We start from the raw sequence: 19456 nt of genomic DNA on the forward strand, positions 1-19456 counted from the left end.
TTTGATAATTACTCCCTCAGATCTGTCCTTGCATGAGCTATAAAATTAGCTTAGAGGACTTGAAGAGAAAGAGGAGGGGGGAATCCTTCAAATCAGTTAATATTTTATGACTGTTGTTGAGTCAGCCCTCATTCAGTCTTTCTGAGGGGTGAGTTTTCCCATCTGTTGTGAAATAACATTAATACTTCCCAGTTTCTAGAGCTGATCAAAATCTCACAATGATATAGTGACAATCTTTTCAAAACAGGCAGTGATCTCTTTTTAATGCCCTGGTGTCTTTAGTTGCATGTTACATAAATCTTCCTTCAGTGCATGCTTACTCACACATTTCTCTTCTTGCAGCGTTGATTTTATAAGCTTAAATAGGAAATTGTTTATTTTCCTTTTGTGGGAAGGCAGGAGCTAAGTTTGTCTTCACATGGTGATAACAAATGGAAGATTGCCTCAAAATCTGATCTTGCCACGCGGTTTGCTTTCTTGTGCAATTGCTGTGCCAAGCCTGAGTGGCAGAGTAGGAGCTTTACAGTCACAGGGTCACATCTTACTCTAGAAGAAACCAGCATTTCATGCATTGCAGAGTGAGTGTTGTGTTTGTTTATTCTTTGTTTCGAATGTGTATCTATCATTGAGAATCATCCCTTCATCTCTTATGCCAATTTATGAAGTACTATTGACAATCAATTTCTTATGGCATTTAACACAGAGAGAAAATCATACAAATCAAAAATAAAATAATCTTGTGAAAAACAAGTTAATTTCTCAAATCCCTGAGGACACGATAGGAAACAAGTGTAGGTCCAAGCTAAATGTAGCACTAATGAAGTCGGGAGTTAAGAAATGCTCCAGGGCGAGACTTAAGTCGTTCTAGCAGAAGGAAGATGGAAGTGGATAGATTAAAATAAAAGTTAATTGTGATGCATTTGAGAAAAGATCTGTACATAGATGATTTTACAAGAATTACTGGAGCTATTCATGTTATCATTTCTTTGTGCAAAGTAAGTCTTGGAGAGGTTTGTCTGTTTGTTTGGGATTATACAGCTGGATTTTATGGTGGGTATGATGTTGGTGCACTTCGAGGAGAGAATCCTGGAGAAAGATCAGTTGTGACTTTTAAAAGGGCAGAGATGGAAGCTAGAGTGAAATAGTGAAGGGAGACTGCCAGAAATCTACCAGGTTATGCAATCTGTCCTCAGTGCTAACAGGGGATTTACCTTTTTGAGAGTTGAGAACAGATTAACTGCAGAAGTCCCATTTACTTGATGCTTTTGGAGGCATAAACTGATGTCCTGACAATTTTGCCCAGAGTGATTTAAGAAATTTTTGTCATCATCTCTTCATTACTTCTCCATGAGCTGCATTAAAAGATTTTATGGGGACTTAAAGTCCTTCTCAGTCTCCGTATCACCATTATTGAGGACCAGTGAAGAGGGTTGCAGCTAATCCAGCAGGCTGCACTCTGAGGTGAGCAAGCTGGGCGGTAACACCAGCTATAGGGTGATAATTCCTCAGACTAATGTGTTTGCTTCTACATCATTTATGTGACTGTGATCTAAATGAATCCTCACAGTGTTAAATCCAATGGAAGCCAAGAATGTGTCTGAGTTTAGCCAGGTCTTACTGATCTTCACTACATACCGCCAAAATTGTCATCTACGTTGTCCTTTTTTTGACTTACTGCTTTTCTGATCCGCACATGCATATTAATTTGTTTCTATTTTTCAGTACTTGAAAGGCAATCCATTTTTAATTTGCCAAAGTATTAAATGTGTTTCTATTGTAATTTGTATTTATTACGGTGCTTAACAGATCTGCAGCATGACAGACAAAAAGGTGACACCAGTCTTCTGCTACGTGGAACTGTATGCCAATAAAGGGTGTGTCTTGTGATCATTTGGTGGGTGAGACATTTATTTTCTCTCCAAGGAAGACAGAGAATGAAGCCTTTTGTTTTGCAGTATCTTCTTTTGTGCAGAAAAGGCTTATCAGATTGCAGATAATTTCCTTCATCTTTCTTTTATCTTATCAAATCTATCTCATGCATTTTTCCCTCTTGAAGAACAAGTACGGTGTGTTATCTAACATCTGTGGTTAGGAAGGAGTTGGCCAAGTGCATTTTACAACTTTCAGGTTTCATCTTGTCCCATAATAGGTGGAGAGGAGAGTAAGTGAAGGGAAATTTATTTGACTTGCTATTCTTAATCTTTTGATTACAGAATTCAGTGAGACTGAACACTGAGTCAAAACTCATAACAGCATTTTACTGCTTTGTAAAAAAAATGTCACTGACACTTCATGTATTAGTAGAGATTAAGGGGATTAACTGACCCATAACTTCCTGCATGCTCTCCTGCAGTAGTTGCACAGCTGGTTTACAGCATTTTGAAGTCCTATGAGTTCTTAATGCTTTCGTGGACCTCGCTTTTTCTTCCTTTTTTTCCTTTTTTTTTTTTTTTTTTAATTGTGGAAGGGTGATATACCTTATCTAAATATTTTCAGTACTTTAGCTGGTCATTTTGATTCTTCTCTTTCGTATTGTTAAAGGAAAGCCTCTACTTTAAATTCTGCTCTAAAAAAAAAAAAAACACTTTAAAAAAGCAGAAATATTAGGTTCAGGTTTACTAAATGACACTTGTTAAAATTTAATTCTAAGTAGAGTTTAGGTACTTAGTTTACAAGGCAGTTTGCAAAGTTTTTCCCACCTGCTGTATGAACCTTGCTTTCAGCCACAACAAACTGCCAATTTAAATTCTCTTGCTGTGTGTGCTTACAGATGCTGTCATTTTGGTTAAGCCAGACAACTGCTGGCTATTTTTGGCCTAAATCCATTTCACATCTCGACTCTTCTGTACTGAAACTTTTGAAAGGACCAAATAAGCTGACATTATAATAGGAGAAGAGTATAAAGAAGTGGTTGTGGGGTGCTAGTGCTACATGTTATATAGGTTGCTCTGAAAGTAATGTCTGCTTTTTTTTTTTTTTTTCCATGGAAACTACAACAGATACAGAGAGCACAGTAACACTATTTGGTAGAGCAAATTCTCAGCTGCAAAACACTATTTTTTCAACCTAATCACCACCATTAGCTGTGCATATTTGCCAGCAAGGAGCAAAGAGCCTGCATGCTGCACTCGTAAAAGCCTGCACTAGCAGAGATGATCCTCTGTCACTGTCACCATTGCTGAAATGCACCACCCACCACCTCCCTGTGCTCACATCCACTGTTTGGTCTCCATAAACATTCACCAAGTGTCAGTGAATTATCAGTGGGTGCCATTTTCCACATAGAAGAGTTCAGTGACACACCTTTGCTTCATACTCACGTCATGCTTTTGTGTCAGATGTCATTTTGTCCAACTGCCCCTCTGCTGCCATCTGCTACATGGCAGCAGCTTGTAATGTGATATTGGTGGGAAGGTTCAACCTCTACTGCCTTACCACCAACAGCCGCCTCGGACATCACTGGACAACATGAAAAAAGGAGGTATTGCATTCACAACAGTCCTCATACATACAAAATAGGAGAGAAAGCATACTGCCAGGAGAAGGAGGGCTCTTATTTAGCCTGTATCTGAAACATCTGGCTGCAGGCAGCTTTTCGGTGAGGCCATGCTGAAGTGCACCAGGAATGCAAAATTAACAAGGCTAGAAAGAGAGGGAGAATAAGCAGGAAGGATCATAACCCTGTCAATCCACTGAAGAGGATACTTCTCTAACATGGAAAGTTCTGGATTTTATTTCAGAAAATGCTTTTACTTTTTGTATTTTTCTCTTTATTTCCTAGGAGAGCAAAGGTTGGAGTGCTTTTGCTAACCATCACTGTTTCAGTACTCTCTTAACCTCTACCGGGTCAATTTGAGGACGGGCAGGTTGGGTTTGGGAGCTTTATGAACTCTCACACAAATGTAATTTTACTTCTTTCTGGCGTTCTGCTTTTCTGTACATTTATTTATGTGGCTACTAGGAACTCAGAGTTCTTTTCTGCCTTTCAATTGATGGAACCACTTGTAACTGCTGAGTGTCAGTAAACACACTTCTGAGGTTTCTCTAAGGATATTTGCTACAGGGCTAAAGAGAACAGGCTCAGTTGAATACATATGTGCATGTTCTCCCTGTTTTGTAAGCACAATGTAGAGTATTTCCTTAAAACTATATGCCAGAAAGTTCAGTAGTTCATAGCCTTCTCTTCTGATCTTATTCTCTCCTCCCGTAGCTGAAAACAGCAGTCAACACAAAAGTTGAATCCTAGGGAACAGAGCTTATCTCAAAGTGCCTGTGTAAGAAGCCTGAGTGACACTTTTTCACAGGTCTCTGCAGATGACACATGAGGCAGACTGCAGTTCAACCAAATGAAAAGTCCTTCAGCTTCCGGGAAGAGAACCACAGAGACTTTTCTAAACATTCAGACTAGTAGGCTTTTGCACTCTTGTTGCTTTCTTCCCGTATAACATCAACATTATCCAGAGAGCAAACTCCCAGTAATGAAGTCTGGGTCTCTCCCCATCTGTCTCGCTAAATGCCACTTGGAACAAGCGCCTTTTCATTTGACAATAAAATCAATGAGTGAAATATTAGAGGCTTGAATGATATGATGTGCAGAATACATTATGGGAGTTGTTGTGTTTCAGTGGACAGCAAGTCTTGCCCTTTTTTCCCGTTATCATCAACATATCCACTTAATGAATCTGACACCTGCATATCTCTCACCTCTGCTTTAAGGTTTTAACTCCTTTGTGCCACTTTAAAGTCTCACTTACTGAGAGCTTTGGAACAAAATTTTGCACTACTGTGAACTATTGGGCTAATGTTTGTTATGTCTTCATTAAAACTGGACCTGCACTAACTAGATAATTAAACAACAAAAAGAGTAGAGAGCTTAAGTTAATTTTCATAACACTCACCTTTATCCCTTCTCATGGTTGATACAGCTTTCCTTCTCTTTGCTCTGAGGTTCTTCAGAATCACAGAATCACAAGAAACAGGAAAAAAGGGAAATGTCAGCGCTGAGGTGGACTAAAGTTAAAAACCCTAACATGTCTGGAACTGTCCAGAAAAATTGATTTGCAAAAGTCTGAAGAATGTTTTTGTTTTTCCATATTGTTTTGTCCAAGCCTTATTGGATTCTCCATCAGGAATATTAACCACTTCATTGTCATTGTAGCAAAACGTGTCGTAGATGTAGTAAATTACTGAAATCTGAGAAAAAGTAACTAATGGTTACTAGCAGTCCATGAGACCTATGCTACTATTCACCCTTGGAGTTCAAGGTGCTGTGTGAGATTCACAATTTCATTTTTGTCAGTCTTGACTCTGTTGTATTCAACAGAGTTATTACATACCAGCAAAACCAAGTCAGTACTATATATGATTTCAGGTTGAGTGTGCAAGTAAACACATTTTCAGTAACAGAACATATCAACCACTTTGCCCTGTAAATCTCTTTCTCTCCTGGGTGTGGGTTAAAAGACAGAAAAGAACATAGAGAACGAATTTAAGAACAATTGTCTGTGCACTTATTAGGCGTTTGCAGTGCTCCATCTCTTGCAGTAAAAATAACTTTGAACACTGCTGGGATAAAGTCTTCCACTGTTCTCTAAGATGTTCTTATGTGCCCATCTGCTGTTTATCCTCACTGTAGAATCATACCTACCTAGAGAGGTTGAAGCTCATCATAGAGGTGACCCAGCAGAGATTGCACAGCCAGTCAACATGAGAACAAGCAGATCCCAAGTATCTTGAGGTCATCACTAAAGCATGAGGCTTCTTGTGCAGCTTTGTTGTATCAAGCAGAAACAGCCCTTCTTCTGTACGCTGAAGATGCAAAACAGGAGGTGGTTGTTTGATATCAGAACTCTCTATCAGCACTTCCCTGATATAGGACTAATTGTGTGCAGTCATTAGATATGAGCAAATGTTTACTGTGTCATCCTACCATCTGATACTCCTGATGCATAAATCATTCTTAGCTACAGCCTATCTTGAAGTCTAATTAACAGGATAAGGTGAGCTCCTTACATAAACAAACCAATTATCAGTGTAGTCAGTACCATTAAAAGCAGTGGTAGGAAGAGCTAGGGAGGTAGCAGCACCTTCCTGCAGTTTGTGTCTGCTGAAGGCTCCTGAGTTTTGAACTGGAGAAATTTGCATAGGCTGGTAAAGCCACATAGCCAAAGGGAAAGTGCAGAGCTTGTTTATTTTTTACCAGAACTAAACCCAACAAAGGGGAAAAATAATGTCAACACAGTTGGATTTTAACACCACTTCCACTAACTTGACACCCTTTTTCACATCACGTGTGTGACTATAGCACTTTTCTGTTATGTATGGTGCTATGTTTTGTGTCTTTTGGTTTTTGTGCGTGTGTTTCTGTTTGTTTGTTTTGTCAACAGAAAACAATCCTTTTAATTTTGTTCATATTGAAATTTTTTTCTGTCTCTGCTTCTACATTCCAGGAGCTCTCTGACACTCAAAGTCCTTACCATACCTCCCAGTGTCTTGCTTAAAAACATTCCTGGTGTGTCCATTGATTTAGAAGATTCATTCTTTTAAAATAAAAAGAAGAGAGGTTAGTATTTTGAACTGCCAAAGAGGATATGAAGTTGGAAAAGCAGATTCTCAATATTAGAAAGCTCTTACCCTCTGTCTCTAAGTCATTGTTAATAAACAACAGATTAGTATTCCAGCAACCTCAGATATCAATTACCGAAACCTGATAGGTGTAGTGAAGCAGTGATGTTATTCCAATTTTATAGAGAGAAAGAAATGTTGCTCCATTACCATGTGCCTTGTTTTGTTCTCTTTTTTTTTCTCTACAAGAGTTACTAATAAAAGGAACGGCATAAGAATTAGGTTATTGATTACATATTACAATCTGCTGCTCATATCCCCATTACTGAGATGCATTTCACAGAAGGAGTTCGTGCCAATCAATATATGCATCTCAGGAACTTCCCCCTTTGTAAAATTGATACAGTTACGACAGCCATGGTGCGTGAACAGTTACTTTCATGCTTTTCACACTCTTTTTCAAAGCACTTTTGCCGCATTATTTTAGGCAGGGAAAAAAAAAAAAAAAAAAAAGATGTATCATTGGTTAAGGGATCACATATTCTTGCATAACACAATTCTATGTCATTGTTTTAATAGCTTGTGTACTCCTGAAACACTGGGCACAGTAATTTTACGTCTTTTCTCTCAGACCTCTGCTTGAATATTAGAACTAGGAGGTTGGAATTGATTGTCCTTATTGTTCATAAGGACATTTTGCTGCTTTCAAAGGAAGAAATTTTCAATTTTATAAAAATGTAGGGTTTCATATCGAATGAATTCAAAATTAAAAGGGAGACTGTGACAGGGGAAAAGCAGTAAAGGGACAATCTTCAAGCTGCCATTGGTGTGAATGAAAAGCAAGGCGTGTAGTCAGGGCAGCGGGTACAGACCCTGACCTCCTACAATCTGGTTAGAATACTCATCAGCTGGAAATGGGTTCATGTCAAGTCTCCTATTGCTGTTAATTAGATGGCATTGCTGCTGCTGGGACATTCTACTCCATTACCAGTGACACAGAAGGTCAGTGAAGTGAAGAAAGATAAGATTAGCAGCACATGAAGCTGGTTTGGGCATCTTATGGTCAAGCCTAATTTCACAACTATTTCTGTGATTGGGCACAATCACAAATTCAAACTCCATACTAGAGCTCTGCTCCTGGCAACGTTTTGCACATACCCTTAGTAGGTAGGTATCCTTTAGATAGGGCAGCTAGAAAATAAAAACAAAAATATCGGTATGTGTCCAAATCATAATATCTTCAAAATACTTTTTTGTGTCAGCTTTTGTCGACGCAGGAGCCCTGATGTTATATGCACACAAGGCCTTGTAATTGCTACAGAGAACCTCAAAAGTCTTTGTTCCAAAGTGAATGGTTTTCTCCACACTCTATTGTGCACAGCTGCTTAGAATCCACTTCCCAGAAATGCTGCAGTTGTTAGCATTCCAAACATTAATGATAGATTTCCTAACTTTGCTGTAGTTTGCTGAACTCTTCACTGTCCTCTTCGTTGTCTAACAATTTCCTTGGAGTAGAGGAGGTGAACAGAAGCCTAATACATTCTCATATTTCAATTGATTTCAGTCTTTCATCTTTCCTTATGAAGATGAATCACAGATTTAGCTCTTTACTCCAGTCTTTCTCAATACAATTCTGCATATTTGATCACCATTTGTGTATGATTTTGCTTTTTGAACCCTCCCTCCTACCACCTACAGAACACTTGAAATGTTTCTTTTGTAAGAGACTCTTGCAGAGTTATTCTTCTCTGGCCCAAGTCACTGTAACTTCTGTATCCCTGACCATATCACCACCTTTGAATACATTCAGAAGGCAGCTGATGCCATTGCCTTAGATTTTTGTTCCAGCACTGACAGGGCCATTATTCCTTTCTCTAATTCCTTTCTCCTTCACTCACACAACCTTGCCCAACATGTGTTTCCCAGCTCTCCATGTACTGCATCTACTTCTGCTTCACCTAACTACCTCCTTTTTTTCAGTCTATTCGATGCCTGTCTCTTCCTCTCCTGGTATGCTATCCAGTGTGCTATTCCCTTGCAACCATGGTCTCCTCCCCTGAGCCTGACCTGCAGTACCTTCACTGAGTTTCTCAAGAGAATTGTTCCTTACTAATTGCAGTTTTCTCAATGAGAAACCAGTCCACTAAGAAAGGCAAATGGCTGTTGGGAAACACCAGAACACCAGTGTACTCAGTGGAAGCAGGATGCCAAATAAAAAAGGTAAATTTGAGTGAGAATTTCCCTGAAATTTGACGTTTTGATATGCAAAAGATAAGCTCTTAGGTGTAAAGACTGTCTCTCCCTCAACATCCTTGTGTGCATATATACAGACAGTGGTGTGGCCTCACCTTGCGTACTGCGTGCAGTTTTGGGCACCACAGTACAAAAAGGACATAAACTATTTGGGAGTGTCCAAAGGAGGGCTGTGAAGATAGCACAAGGTATAGAAGACCAGGTGTATGAGGAGCAGCTGAAGTCCCTGGGTTTGCTCAGCACCGAGCAGAGGAGCTGAGGGGTGGCCTGATGGCGGCTGCAGCTCCTTGAAGTGGAGCTCCTTGAGGGGCAGCGCTGAGCTCTGCTCTGTGTGACAGCGACAGGGCCCGAGGGAACGGCATGGAGCTGTCAGGGGAGGGCAGCTGGGGTTCAGGGACAGGGTCTGCACCAGAGGGTGGTGGGCGTGGAACAGAACGCCCAGGGCTGTGGGCATGGCCCCTAGTGAAGGAGTCCAAGAAGCTTTGGACACCACTCACAGGCATAGGCTCTGATTTTTGGGTGGTCCTGTGTGGAGCCAGGAGTTGCACTCATTGATCCTTATGGGTCTCTTCCAATTAAGAATTTTCTTTGGTTCTATGACATGTATGCATGTATATGTGTGTAAATAGAGAGATGTGCATATATATAATGGCAGTCTGCCATTGTTTATCTTGGGAGGTGGTATCGATCTGCCTGAGGGTAGGGAGGCCCTGCAGAGGGGTCTAGATAAGCTGGATCACTGGGCCGAGGTGAATGGGATGAGGTTTAACAAGGCCAAATGTCGGGTCCTGCACTTTGGCCACAACAACCCCGTGCAGCGCTACAGGCTTGGGGATGAGTGGTTGGATGACTGTGAAGAGGAAAGGGACCTGGGGGTGTTGGTTGATGCTGGGCTGAACATGAGCCGACAGTGTGCCCAGGTGGCCAAGAAGGCCAACGGCATCCTGGCCTGCATTAGAAATGGTGTGGCCAGCAGGAGCAGGGAGGTGATCATCCCCCTGTACTCAGCACTGGTGAGGCCGCACCTCGAGTCCTGTGTTCAGTTTTGGGCCCCTCACTACAAGAAAGACATCGAGGCCCTGGAACGTGTCCAGAGAAGGGCAACGAAACTGGTGAGGGGTCTGGAGCACAAGTCTTATGAGGAGCAGCTGAGGGAGCTGGGATTGTTCAGTCTGGAGAAGAGGAGGCTCAGGGGAGACCTCATTGCTCTCTATAACTTCCTGAAGGGAGGTTGTGATGAAAAAGGGTCTGGCCTCTTTTCCCAGGCAAATGGTAAGACCCGAGGAAACGGCCAGAAGTTGTACCAGAGGAGGTTTAGGTTGGGTATTAGGAGAAACTTTTTCTCTCAGAGGGTGGTCAGGCACTGGAATGGCTGCCCAGGGAGGTGGTGGAGTCGCTGTCCCTGGTAGTGTTCAAGAGGCGCCTGGATGAGGAGCTACGAGATATGGGTTAGAGCTTGTGGTACTAATAGGAATGGGAGGGTGGTTGGACTAGATGATCTTGCAGGTCGTTTCCAACCTTGCGATTCTATGATTCTATGTGTGTGTGCACATACAGTGCATTTGTGTGTTGTATGTATGCATGCATATGAAAAAATGAACAGTGGAGGTAGAAGTAACCAGTTCTGTGGAACCAAAAGCACAATGTATCCCACTCTGTAAAGGCATATGAGGAAATGCCAACTGTTTTTTTTTTCTGGGGTCGGGCAGACCTGGCTACAGTGCACAAAGAAAATTTAATGTGCATATTTTAATGTGGATTTGTCGTAAAATTTCCAAGGACTTTTTAGAGGTAAGTTCAGAGAGTTATTGTGCTAGAAATACGTTTCCAGAAGTAACTTGGGGATTCTGTGATGTGAGAAAACAAGAGTCTTTTTTTTAGGGATGGAAGAGGGCATGCAAATAAAATAGAACAGTGAGTATGGAAACAGGAAGAAACATGAATTGATAATAGACAGAGCAAGAATAGCGCAGGTCATCACATGAGTGATGTAGTAGTAGTAGGATGAGGAGCTTGAGACTGGCAGTGATCTTTAGAGGCAGATGAGATATCTGGCAGAAGAAGTGGAAGATTTTAGAAGCCACATACCTTGTATCAACTAGTGCAGGATCAGGGACCAGAAGGCCATAGAGGAAGGGTCCATCACTCAGGCAAGACTGACATGAAGTGCAACTCATTCAGCTGGTATAAATTAGCGTAACTACACTAATTTCACTGAAGACACGCAGATTTATACCAGCAAAGCACGTGTCCTCACAGATCTTACGATCATTTCAGAAAAGTAGTGTGTCTTACGGACATATTTAAAGGATAAAACAAATCAGGAGAAGGATGGAGAAGGAAAGTAGAGGGAAAGGATATTAATGAAAGATTTTAACTCTGATTCAAAATAACCCAGCTTCATTGTACTATTATATATTCTGATAGTCCTGACAATCCTCATCAGACTTAGTACTGGGCAATTTGGAAATATGCTAGCATTTTGAATATGTACCTTTTCCCTCTTCCCTCCTTATACCTTTTTATTCTCTATGTCTGTGTCCCATTTTGGGAGAACTAATTGCAGTTCTCCTGATTTCAGCCAGACTTGAATCTTGAAGTCTCACTGAATCCTTCTTCTGTTTTTTTTTTTTTCTCGGCTTATGCTGAAGGCATGCATTGCTGCAGTCGTAGTACTTGGCTGCAGCTCCAGCATTCATGTCTGTATTAAATTCCTAATGACCTAAACCATGACCGTTGAAGTATTTAAAAGTAGTAAGACAGAGTTCTGCTCTGTTCTGCTTTAAAAACCTCCACAGTGTAGTATTTGTTGTTTTTTTTGTATTTGTAAGCACTAAAAATACTTTACACTTGCTTTTCCTTTTTAAGGCCACTACCAAATACCACTAAACTGTGATAATACAACAGCTGTGCTGAAATGGACTTTTCTTATCACCTCATCTTTTAGTCATGGGTGATCGAAGGTGGCATTCCACCCTGCCCATCCCTTTAAGATGCCTTTCTGGAAACAGCCTAATGTCCTGAGCACTGAAGGGGCAGCTCACTCAGAATATCTGCAGTGGAGCCATCGCTCTAACTATGCTTGCAGAGTAGTCACGTGAAAGACATGGTAATGACTAAGACAAGAAAAAATGTTTTTAACTGAAGAAGTAACAGAAAGTATATATATATATATATATATATATATATATGTATGTTCTATATAAATAGAAAAAATAATTGTAATATTTATTATATTTTTTGGTATTTTTACTGCTGTTTGTAATAGCGAAATAACTGAAGGCCAAAGCTGAGCTTAAGGTCGATTGTACAGAAGATTCCACAGAAGATGAAATTCTCTAAGATCAGGAAAGTCATGAAGAGAAGAGAAGGAAAAGGTTGTTCTTGCTCTTTTCCACTGTGGAAACTATTGGTCACCAGATGAAACAAGCAGAAACCACATTCAATATAATCAGAACCTGCTACTTCACATGAGTCATGCCATGGGAAATGAAGGTGCACTGCTGAGCAGTGCCAACATCCAGCTGCCCTGTGCTGTGCTCCTCACTACTGGTGAAGGGACAGTACTGTGCTCAATGGAGCTTCAGCCTGGTTGCATGCAGTTGCTGTTGTGGTTTCAGTACAAAATAACAGTTATTACCTCAGAGCGCTTATACTGCGATATGTGAGACAGGCAAAGTGAGAGAGGGATTACTGTTACCACCGTTATTATTAACGGAGAATTGAGCAGGAGGCTGTTATGTGACTTGTGCAGTGTCACCCAGGAAATCAGTATCAGGACTGAAATGAGATCTTGAGTTCCCTTCAACTCCTGAATTGCAGGAACATGCTTTCACCTCTGTTAGCCACCAAAAATCTGTGAAGTGTAAACTGAATCAAAGGCATTGAGTTGACAGGCTCAGAAGTATCTGTTTTTTTCCATGGAAACTTCTTTCCAGGCACAGTTAAGCGTTAGCAAGGAGAGATGCTCTTCCTATCAGGTGAGCTGTCTGGGAGCCGTACTGTGCAAAACACCCATCCAAGCAGCTGCCTTCTACAGAAGCCCAGTCCCAAAGCCAGACTGTGCTGCCTCAAAAGGGGCAACCTGGCTGTGATTCTGCCTGCTCAGTGCCTTGACAGCATGGCCACGCCAGAATCATACAACCATTTGAGTTGAGAAGGACCTTTAAAGGTCATCTGATCCAACTCCCGTGCAATGAATGGGGACATCTACAGTTAGATCAGAGTGCTCAGAATCCCTCCATCCTGACTGGGTGTATCCAGGGACAGGCCATCCACCACCTCTCTGTCAACCTGTGCCAGTGCGTCACCACCCTTATTGTAAAAACCTTCTGCCATATATCCTGTCTAAATCTCCCCTCTTGTAGTTTGAAACCATTTCCCCCTGTTCTGTCCCAGCAGACCCTGCTGAAGAGTCTGTCCCCTTCTTCCTTATAGCCTTGTTTTCTGTTGTCTGGATGTTGGTGATGTATAAATAAGAAAGACAGCTTCATTTTCATAAGCTAACATGTGCCTGGAGTAACAGAGAGGGAGAGAAGTGCACTTAATCATAACTGCAGGGCCAGAGCAGAAAACAATGACAGAGCTTTTGCTGTTAGTCACGGTATTTTATTATAATAATTCTTAGGAAGAAGAAACAGACAGCTGAACAATTCAGATTTATTATGGTAGCCACCGTGTTCTCATTTGCTGAAGAAATAGTTCAAGTAACTCCTTCGTGCTTCCTTATTACAAAAGGCCACAGTGGCAAGGAGCATTGATTGGTCTTTCCCCTCCAAAAGTCTGAATTCAGAATGTAGTGTGATTGGAGGCAAGATGAGAATGGGGAAAGTTTCTGTTTGATGTTATACATCACTTTGGCCTGTGCCTCAACTTGATAACTGTATGATGCATTTAACAAAACAAAATGACTGCTGATGCTCAGACTTGCTAGTCAGAGTGCCATAAAAAATACAGATACTAAAAAAAAAAAACAAATCAGGTGACAATTTTGAATGAAATCTTTCTATTTGCTCAAAATTTGAAAGGACACAACTTTATGATTTTGTGGAGGCTTTGGATGTTTTAAGCTTATAGAATGTGATAGACGGGGTATATATTGGACATTGTATATTTGTATATAATGTATCTGTATTATGTGTCGCAGTGGTAATATTGAAATGAGTGGGGTTGTACATTTAGAAGTGGTTATTTTGATATCTTTAGATCAAAATGTTTTGGCATCTCTTTCCCAGAGTATATTTCTGAATTTCACTTTGTTTTACTGATTGAGAACAAAGAAAATGTTTGGAGCCATCAACCAAACCATGCAACCAAAGTTCTGTTTTTCTGATCACTTCTGCCGTAAGTCAGTCATGGAGACGTAAAGGGAAAAACACATACATTCTTCTTTGGCAGAGACAGCAACACTGTTCCAGGCTAGAGAAAATAGGAATATAACAAGACAAAATACTAAATGTTTCTTTATAACTTTCTACAAGCTCATCTGCTCATCTGTTTCATCTGCCCGGTAGATCTTTAGACACCAGGAAGGTTAACAAGAGCCAGACAAGCAATATAACATCTGCCCTAGGAGAGTACCTGAACATGTGTGGATTCCCAGACCAATGCAAAATCAAATTTAAAAGTGTTAGGTATCACATCTTATTTTGTATTTATAGCAAGCTAAAAGGGCATGTGCAGGCAGTTATGTCAGCTCAGTTGATGCAGCATTAAGTGACGTTATCTGATCTGTGTATCTAAGCCCCAAAGCTCACATGATGTCAATTGCTGCCCTCATCCACGTGCCGTATCAAACCTCCAAGAATACTGAGAGCAGGATTTGTTGTGGCGTCTTCAAAAGTAAAGGGGAATAGGGAAGGAAACCATAAAGCTACTATAAATATGTGTGAACGTAATCTCCTAAGTCTTTTCTCTTTATCTTATCATGAGAAATAATCAAGAAGTAAGAATTTCAGGAGTACATTGTCAGAACTGAGATTTTGAACTAGTAGGTGGGAAAGCAAAACCATTAACAAGCAGCAAGGTTTGTTCATTTCCTATTATTCATCAGTTTGAAGGCTGAGCTGTCTGACTTGTTGGGAAATGCATGGGGCTAAAATAATGAAAGCAGATTGTTGCTCCCTGGTAAGGAAGTTCGGTATCTGCCACTTGCAAATGGAATTCAAACATTTCTTTTGATGTTAATGGTGCTATCCTGCAAAGGATCTGTGGACTGCTGAGTTGTGAAATGTGCTGTTAGAATATAAGCAGGGTCACTCTCTTCCTACTAGTTGTTACAATCCATTGCAGCCCAAATGCACCTGCATTCTTTTGTTTTTCTCATCCTTTGCTAGCCATTATAGTTCCTTATTTTGATTTATTCTACCTCATATGTAGGGGAGTGGTTATAAAGATCATGCAACCTTCCAGCGTGGTATCAACAAATGTTAGTATAAATTGTGCCCTTAAGCCTTTTTTAGCTAAGATTTGTATGAATCAGTTGAGACCCCTTCCCTGTTTCCTTTCAATATATGGCTCATGGGGCCTTATTTGTGTTCAGCATGTTCTGGGTGTCCTACAGTTGAGATGCAGCAGTTTATTTGTATTGAGAAAGAACATATCTTCTATGCATCAGTTGCTTTGGATGTATCTATCTCTAATTTGTAATTCAGCTCATTCTCTTACGCGCTGCACTCTGTTAGTATTACCAGTTTTAAGTAGCACCAGTGGGGTGAGAATGTATGGTATTCTTTATCTTCTCCACTAGACTTTCCATTTCCTTAAAAAACTCATGAAGGAGTTTAATGTGAAAAACAAAATATGAAATATGCATTGCAAAAGGAGAGACAGAATCAGAAAATGAGGGCTGGTATGTTATGATTAGGATAGAGCAGGTTGATCCTGAGCAGTGGTATAGAGTGAGCCTGGTAATCTCTCAAGGTTATTTCTAGATTGATTTCCGTTCACTCCTTGAAGGCTTTTGCAATGTGCAGTTTTCATTTATTTGTTATATGCACTGGCCACTCACTGCTGCTCACCCTCTGAAACAGAATTTGAGACACGAGGCTTACTGACATTCCACTGCATTAGGTACCACAGGAGACTATCCCAATCATCTGGCCTACACCAATGTCTTCCCAGCTGATTCTTCTTCTTCCTTGCTTCTCAACCCAGTCGTGTCTTAGACCATACTGAATTTTTAATGGTGCAGCTGTGGTCCCACATAGCCAGCATAGGTTGGTTGATAAATGGCTGCTTTCAACGTGCTGCTGTGACCATGCACTCAGTTATGTGAGCGTAGCTGGGATTTGAAAATGTGCTTTCAGACACGATGTTTAATTGTTTCTAAAAAGGTTGCAAAACCATTTTCAGTCTTAGTCATGGTGCTCTCTCCAATACACCATTCCCCTTCCTTCCTTTAACTGGATCCAAACGCAGTCTTCCCCTTCCCTCTGTCCTCCATCACCAGAGCATCATTTCAGTCACTTGTCTTATTTACATTTTATGCAGCACATTTCAGAATAGATAATTAAGTCCTTATCTATACAAACATTCACTTTTCAGTTGATTTTTAAGCAGTGCAAACCTTCTAGACACATTTGATTTAAAGCACGTTTTACCCTAGCTGAAGCCAGCTGCTAATCAATGTAAGCTGAACCAAAATAAGTCCATTTAAAACTGAAATCATAATTCTTATGCTGTATTCCACATAGGTTTACCTAAATGACTTTTAAATTAATCTCTTAAATTAAAGCAGTGCAACTTACGTAGGTAAACCCTTAGAATCCAGTTTTTTCCTGAGCTAAAGGAATCTCTTTTGTGACTGAAAAAAAAAAAACCACCCTGGAATGAGGCAGGGAGAGCATGGGAAGAGAGTAATTTGTTATACTGAGCCCTGTTCTTCTATTATGTTATCTCCATCAGAGTATAAACAGATCTTCATATTAGATGATCGTTTTACCAACACTTACTTCTCACTAGGAGGATTCTCCATCATTGTGTTCCAAAATCAAGCAGCATTCATATTTGTCTGGGTGATATATTTTTGTCAGCATGACAAAGGTTCCCACAGTGTTTAATTACTCAGACTAGCCAGGGGAGAAGGAAAGAAATGAGCCGTGCTGAGTTTGCTGTGCCAGGATTGCTTTCTGTTATATAAGCAGGCATCTTCCTAATGCATGAAAGGAAGGCAGCTTCAGAATTGCTGTCTGCTGTTGCCACTGCCTGTCCCTCTTCAGATTTTGTGTGTGCTTTCCATTGGCTGAGTGACTTTTCTCTAATGATCCCCTTGCAATGTGCTCATTTCCAGGGCAGCAGGTTCTTGGCTTAGTGGAGAACCAGAGTGACTGGTATTTGGGCAACCTTTGGAAGAACCATCGACCCTGGCCAGCGCTTGGGAGGGGCTACAACACAGGTACTCCCTGAGGGTTTTCTTTGAGTTAACATTTGCTTTGTGCGTGGAATCAGTCCTCTGGTGCAGAGTATGAGATGCAGTAGCTCACATCTCCTTTCATAACCTGCTGCAAGATTTGCCATTGAAAGCAGTAAAAATGATGCAGTGTGGTGCGTTTTGAAGTTTCTGCTCGTGTGCTACTCTGAGGGGAATATGTTCCCTCTCTAAATGATCTTGAGGGATATTGTATGGCATACTTGGTGAAAGGACAGCCTTTCAGCTGTCTGACACATCCTTAGCACTTCTGCAACATTTCTGTCTGTGGTGAAGCGTATATAGTCACAGCAAGACAGAAAGAACAGGAATGAGGCCTCCTGTTCTGTAGAGAGGTAAATGGTATCACAAAATGTCAACCCAATAAAGATATAACTCCTGCAGGATGGCAACAGGGTCATAATTGTCCTAATAAAATGCAAACTACTGGCCATCAATTTCTGGTGCCATGAGAAAGGAATAAAGGCACTAGATCAGAGAATGTATTAACTTACAAGAGACAGGTCTTCTCACTGATTTGTGTTTGGTGTGTGAGAAAACATACCAGGTGCATAAGGAACACACACTTATATCTAAATCATTTTGATGCTAGACTTTACATGCTGTTGCAGAGAGTTAGGTCCTCCTCTATTTGTAATAAAAGGGCAGAACAGATGGTGAAGCCTCTGTTTGGAAAAGATGAGTCCATTTAAATATCCATGCACTATCAGAAAATGATTTACCATAATAGTGGTTTTGCTTTGCAGAAATGTATTGGATTGAATTAAACAGACTTACTAGAAAAAGGATTACATGCAGTTCTAGCTGGGTCATCTGTATTTCTGTAGTCGTTTGTATATTTGAGGGAATCATGCCTGTTTTTGTGAATTGGTATTTCAGCCTCTGCAAGGCATCTCTCTCAGTGAAAATGTTCAAGTGTAGCCTGACAGAATATGGGCTGATAGGGATATAAGATTTTGGCAGAAGTTGTTTGTTTCCTGGTTCTTTGCTTGCCAAAACAGACTGCGTATGTGAAGGTTTGGTCTGCTCCCACTCCAAACACATTAGACAGAACTAAATTTCATGGATTTGTCCTGGAGTCTGAAAGCTTCTGTTATACAAAACCAAACTAGTCAATGTCAAATGTTCAGTGTTACACCACAAAGCAATATGTTTTGCTCTACTGAGAGATGACCACCTCATATAGCTCCTTTCTTTCTGCTGCATTTTCACTTTTTCCTTTCTGCCATTTTAATGCTGTCCAAGAGAAATGTGGCACATCCATATAACGTTAGGCTGAGCCAGAAATGTTATGTAGTATCTGAAATGCAATTATTCAAATATAAATGTTGAAAAGCTTTAGGTTTAGGTTACTAACCTAAATGCTTTACCAAATGTCAGTGTATCACAAAATACTCCCTCTAAAAGCAAAAATAGCTGAATGTCGATAGCCTTTCACACACACTGTGTGTGTTAATTTGCAGTGTTTGTAAATACAGAGTTGCCAGGCCAAAGGTAATCCTGCCCATGATTTTAGACTGCTTGCAGTTTTGTTCTCCAGACAATTCACGTGCGGTTATATAATTGACAGGTGACTGTAATAAGTGGAATGACATTTTTTCAAGTACATGGAACAAGAGGTCACTGAGGGAAACAGTGCCATGTATGAGAGATAGCAAGTGGTGTTACTGACAGAATCATCATCATTTACTATAATTTTTTTTTAATTGAATTCATTTTTTGCCTCAGTAATCTAGCAGAGATTAGAGGTATAAATCTCTCAGGGTAGAAGAAAAAGAAACTGGAGCTTGTTTGATGTGTTCAGCAAATGAAAATAATTGACACTGATGACAGCACTGTGGACAGGTGTATTCAGAAAGCTAAAGGGAGGGGTGTAAAGCTAGTCAATAACTCTTAAGCAAAAAACTCAAAAAAGACAATGGGCCCAATGGGGATGACTTAGATATACAGGTGTGCAGAATCATGCTTGTGAACAGTGAAAGGGCCCCAAAGCGTGGAGTATTTAATGAGTTAAGTGGAGATGGATGAGAGGGAAGCCATCAGATGGACTTTGCTCTTGTGAGAATGTTTATTACAGTCCGAAGGAAAAGACCCAGCCCTGCCACATTTGATGCAGGATCATCTGTCATAGTCAGAATTCTTCCACTGCTTTCTCCCTATTCCTAAAGTAAATAGTTCATCACTTACTTCTACTTTTCTACACTGAAGCCA

The 19456-nt window shown here is 40.5% G+C and overlaps 1 protein-coding gene across 3 annotated transcripts in view; it reads left to right on the top strand.

The window, feature by feature from the left end:
* The window catches only part of LARGE1 (LARGE xylosyl- and glucuronyltransferase 1), a 279742-nt gene that overhangs the window by 198787 nt on the left and 61499 nt on the right, over positions 1 to 19456 (top strand). For 2 of the 3 annotated variants that reach the window (XM_042837887.1, XM_042837888.1), the window contains exon 8: positions 17108 to 17212. The exons of the other annotated variant lie outside the window; for it this stretch is intronic. In XM_042837887.1, coding sequence (XP_042693821.1) covers positions 17108 to 17212 — 105 coding nt within the window. The remainder of the gene's footprint in view (positions 1 to 17107; positions 17213 to 19456) is intronic. 3 annotated transcript variants of the gene reach the window in all.

This window comes from Centrocercus urophasianus, unplaced genomic scaffold (genome assembly GCF_019232065.1).
Source record: "Centrocercus urophasianus isolate 14NV4802_14NV808 unplaced genomic scaffold, USGS_Curo_1.0 seq_73, whole genome shotgun sequence".
Taxonomy (NCBI): Eukaryota; Metazoa; Chordata; class Aves; order Galliformes; family Phasianidae; genus Centrocercus; species Centrocercus urophasianus.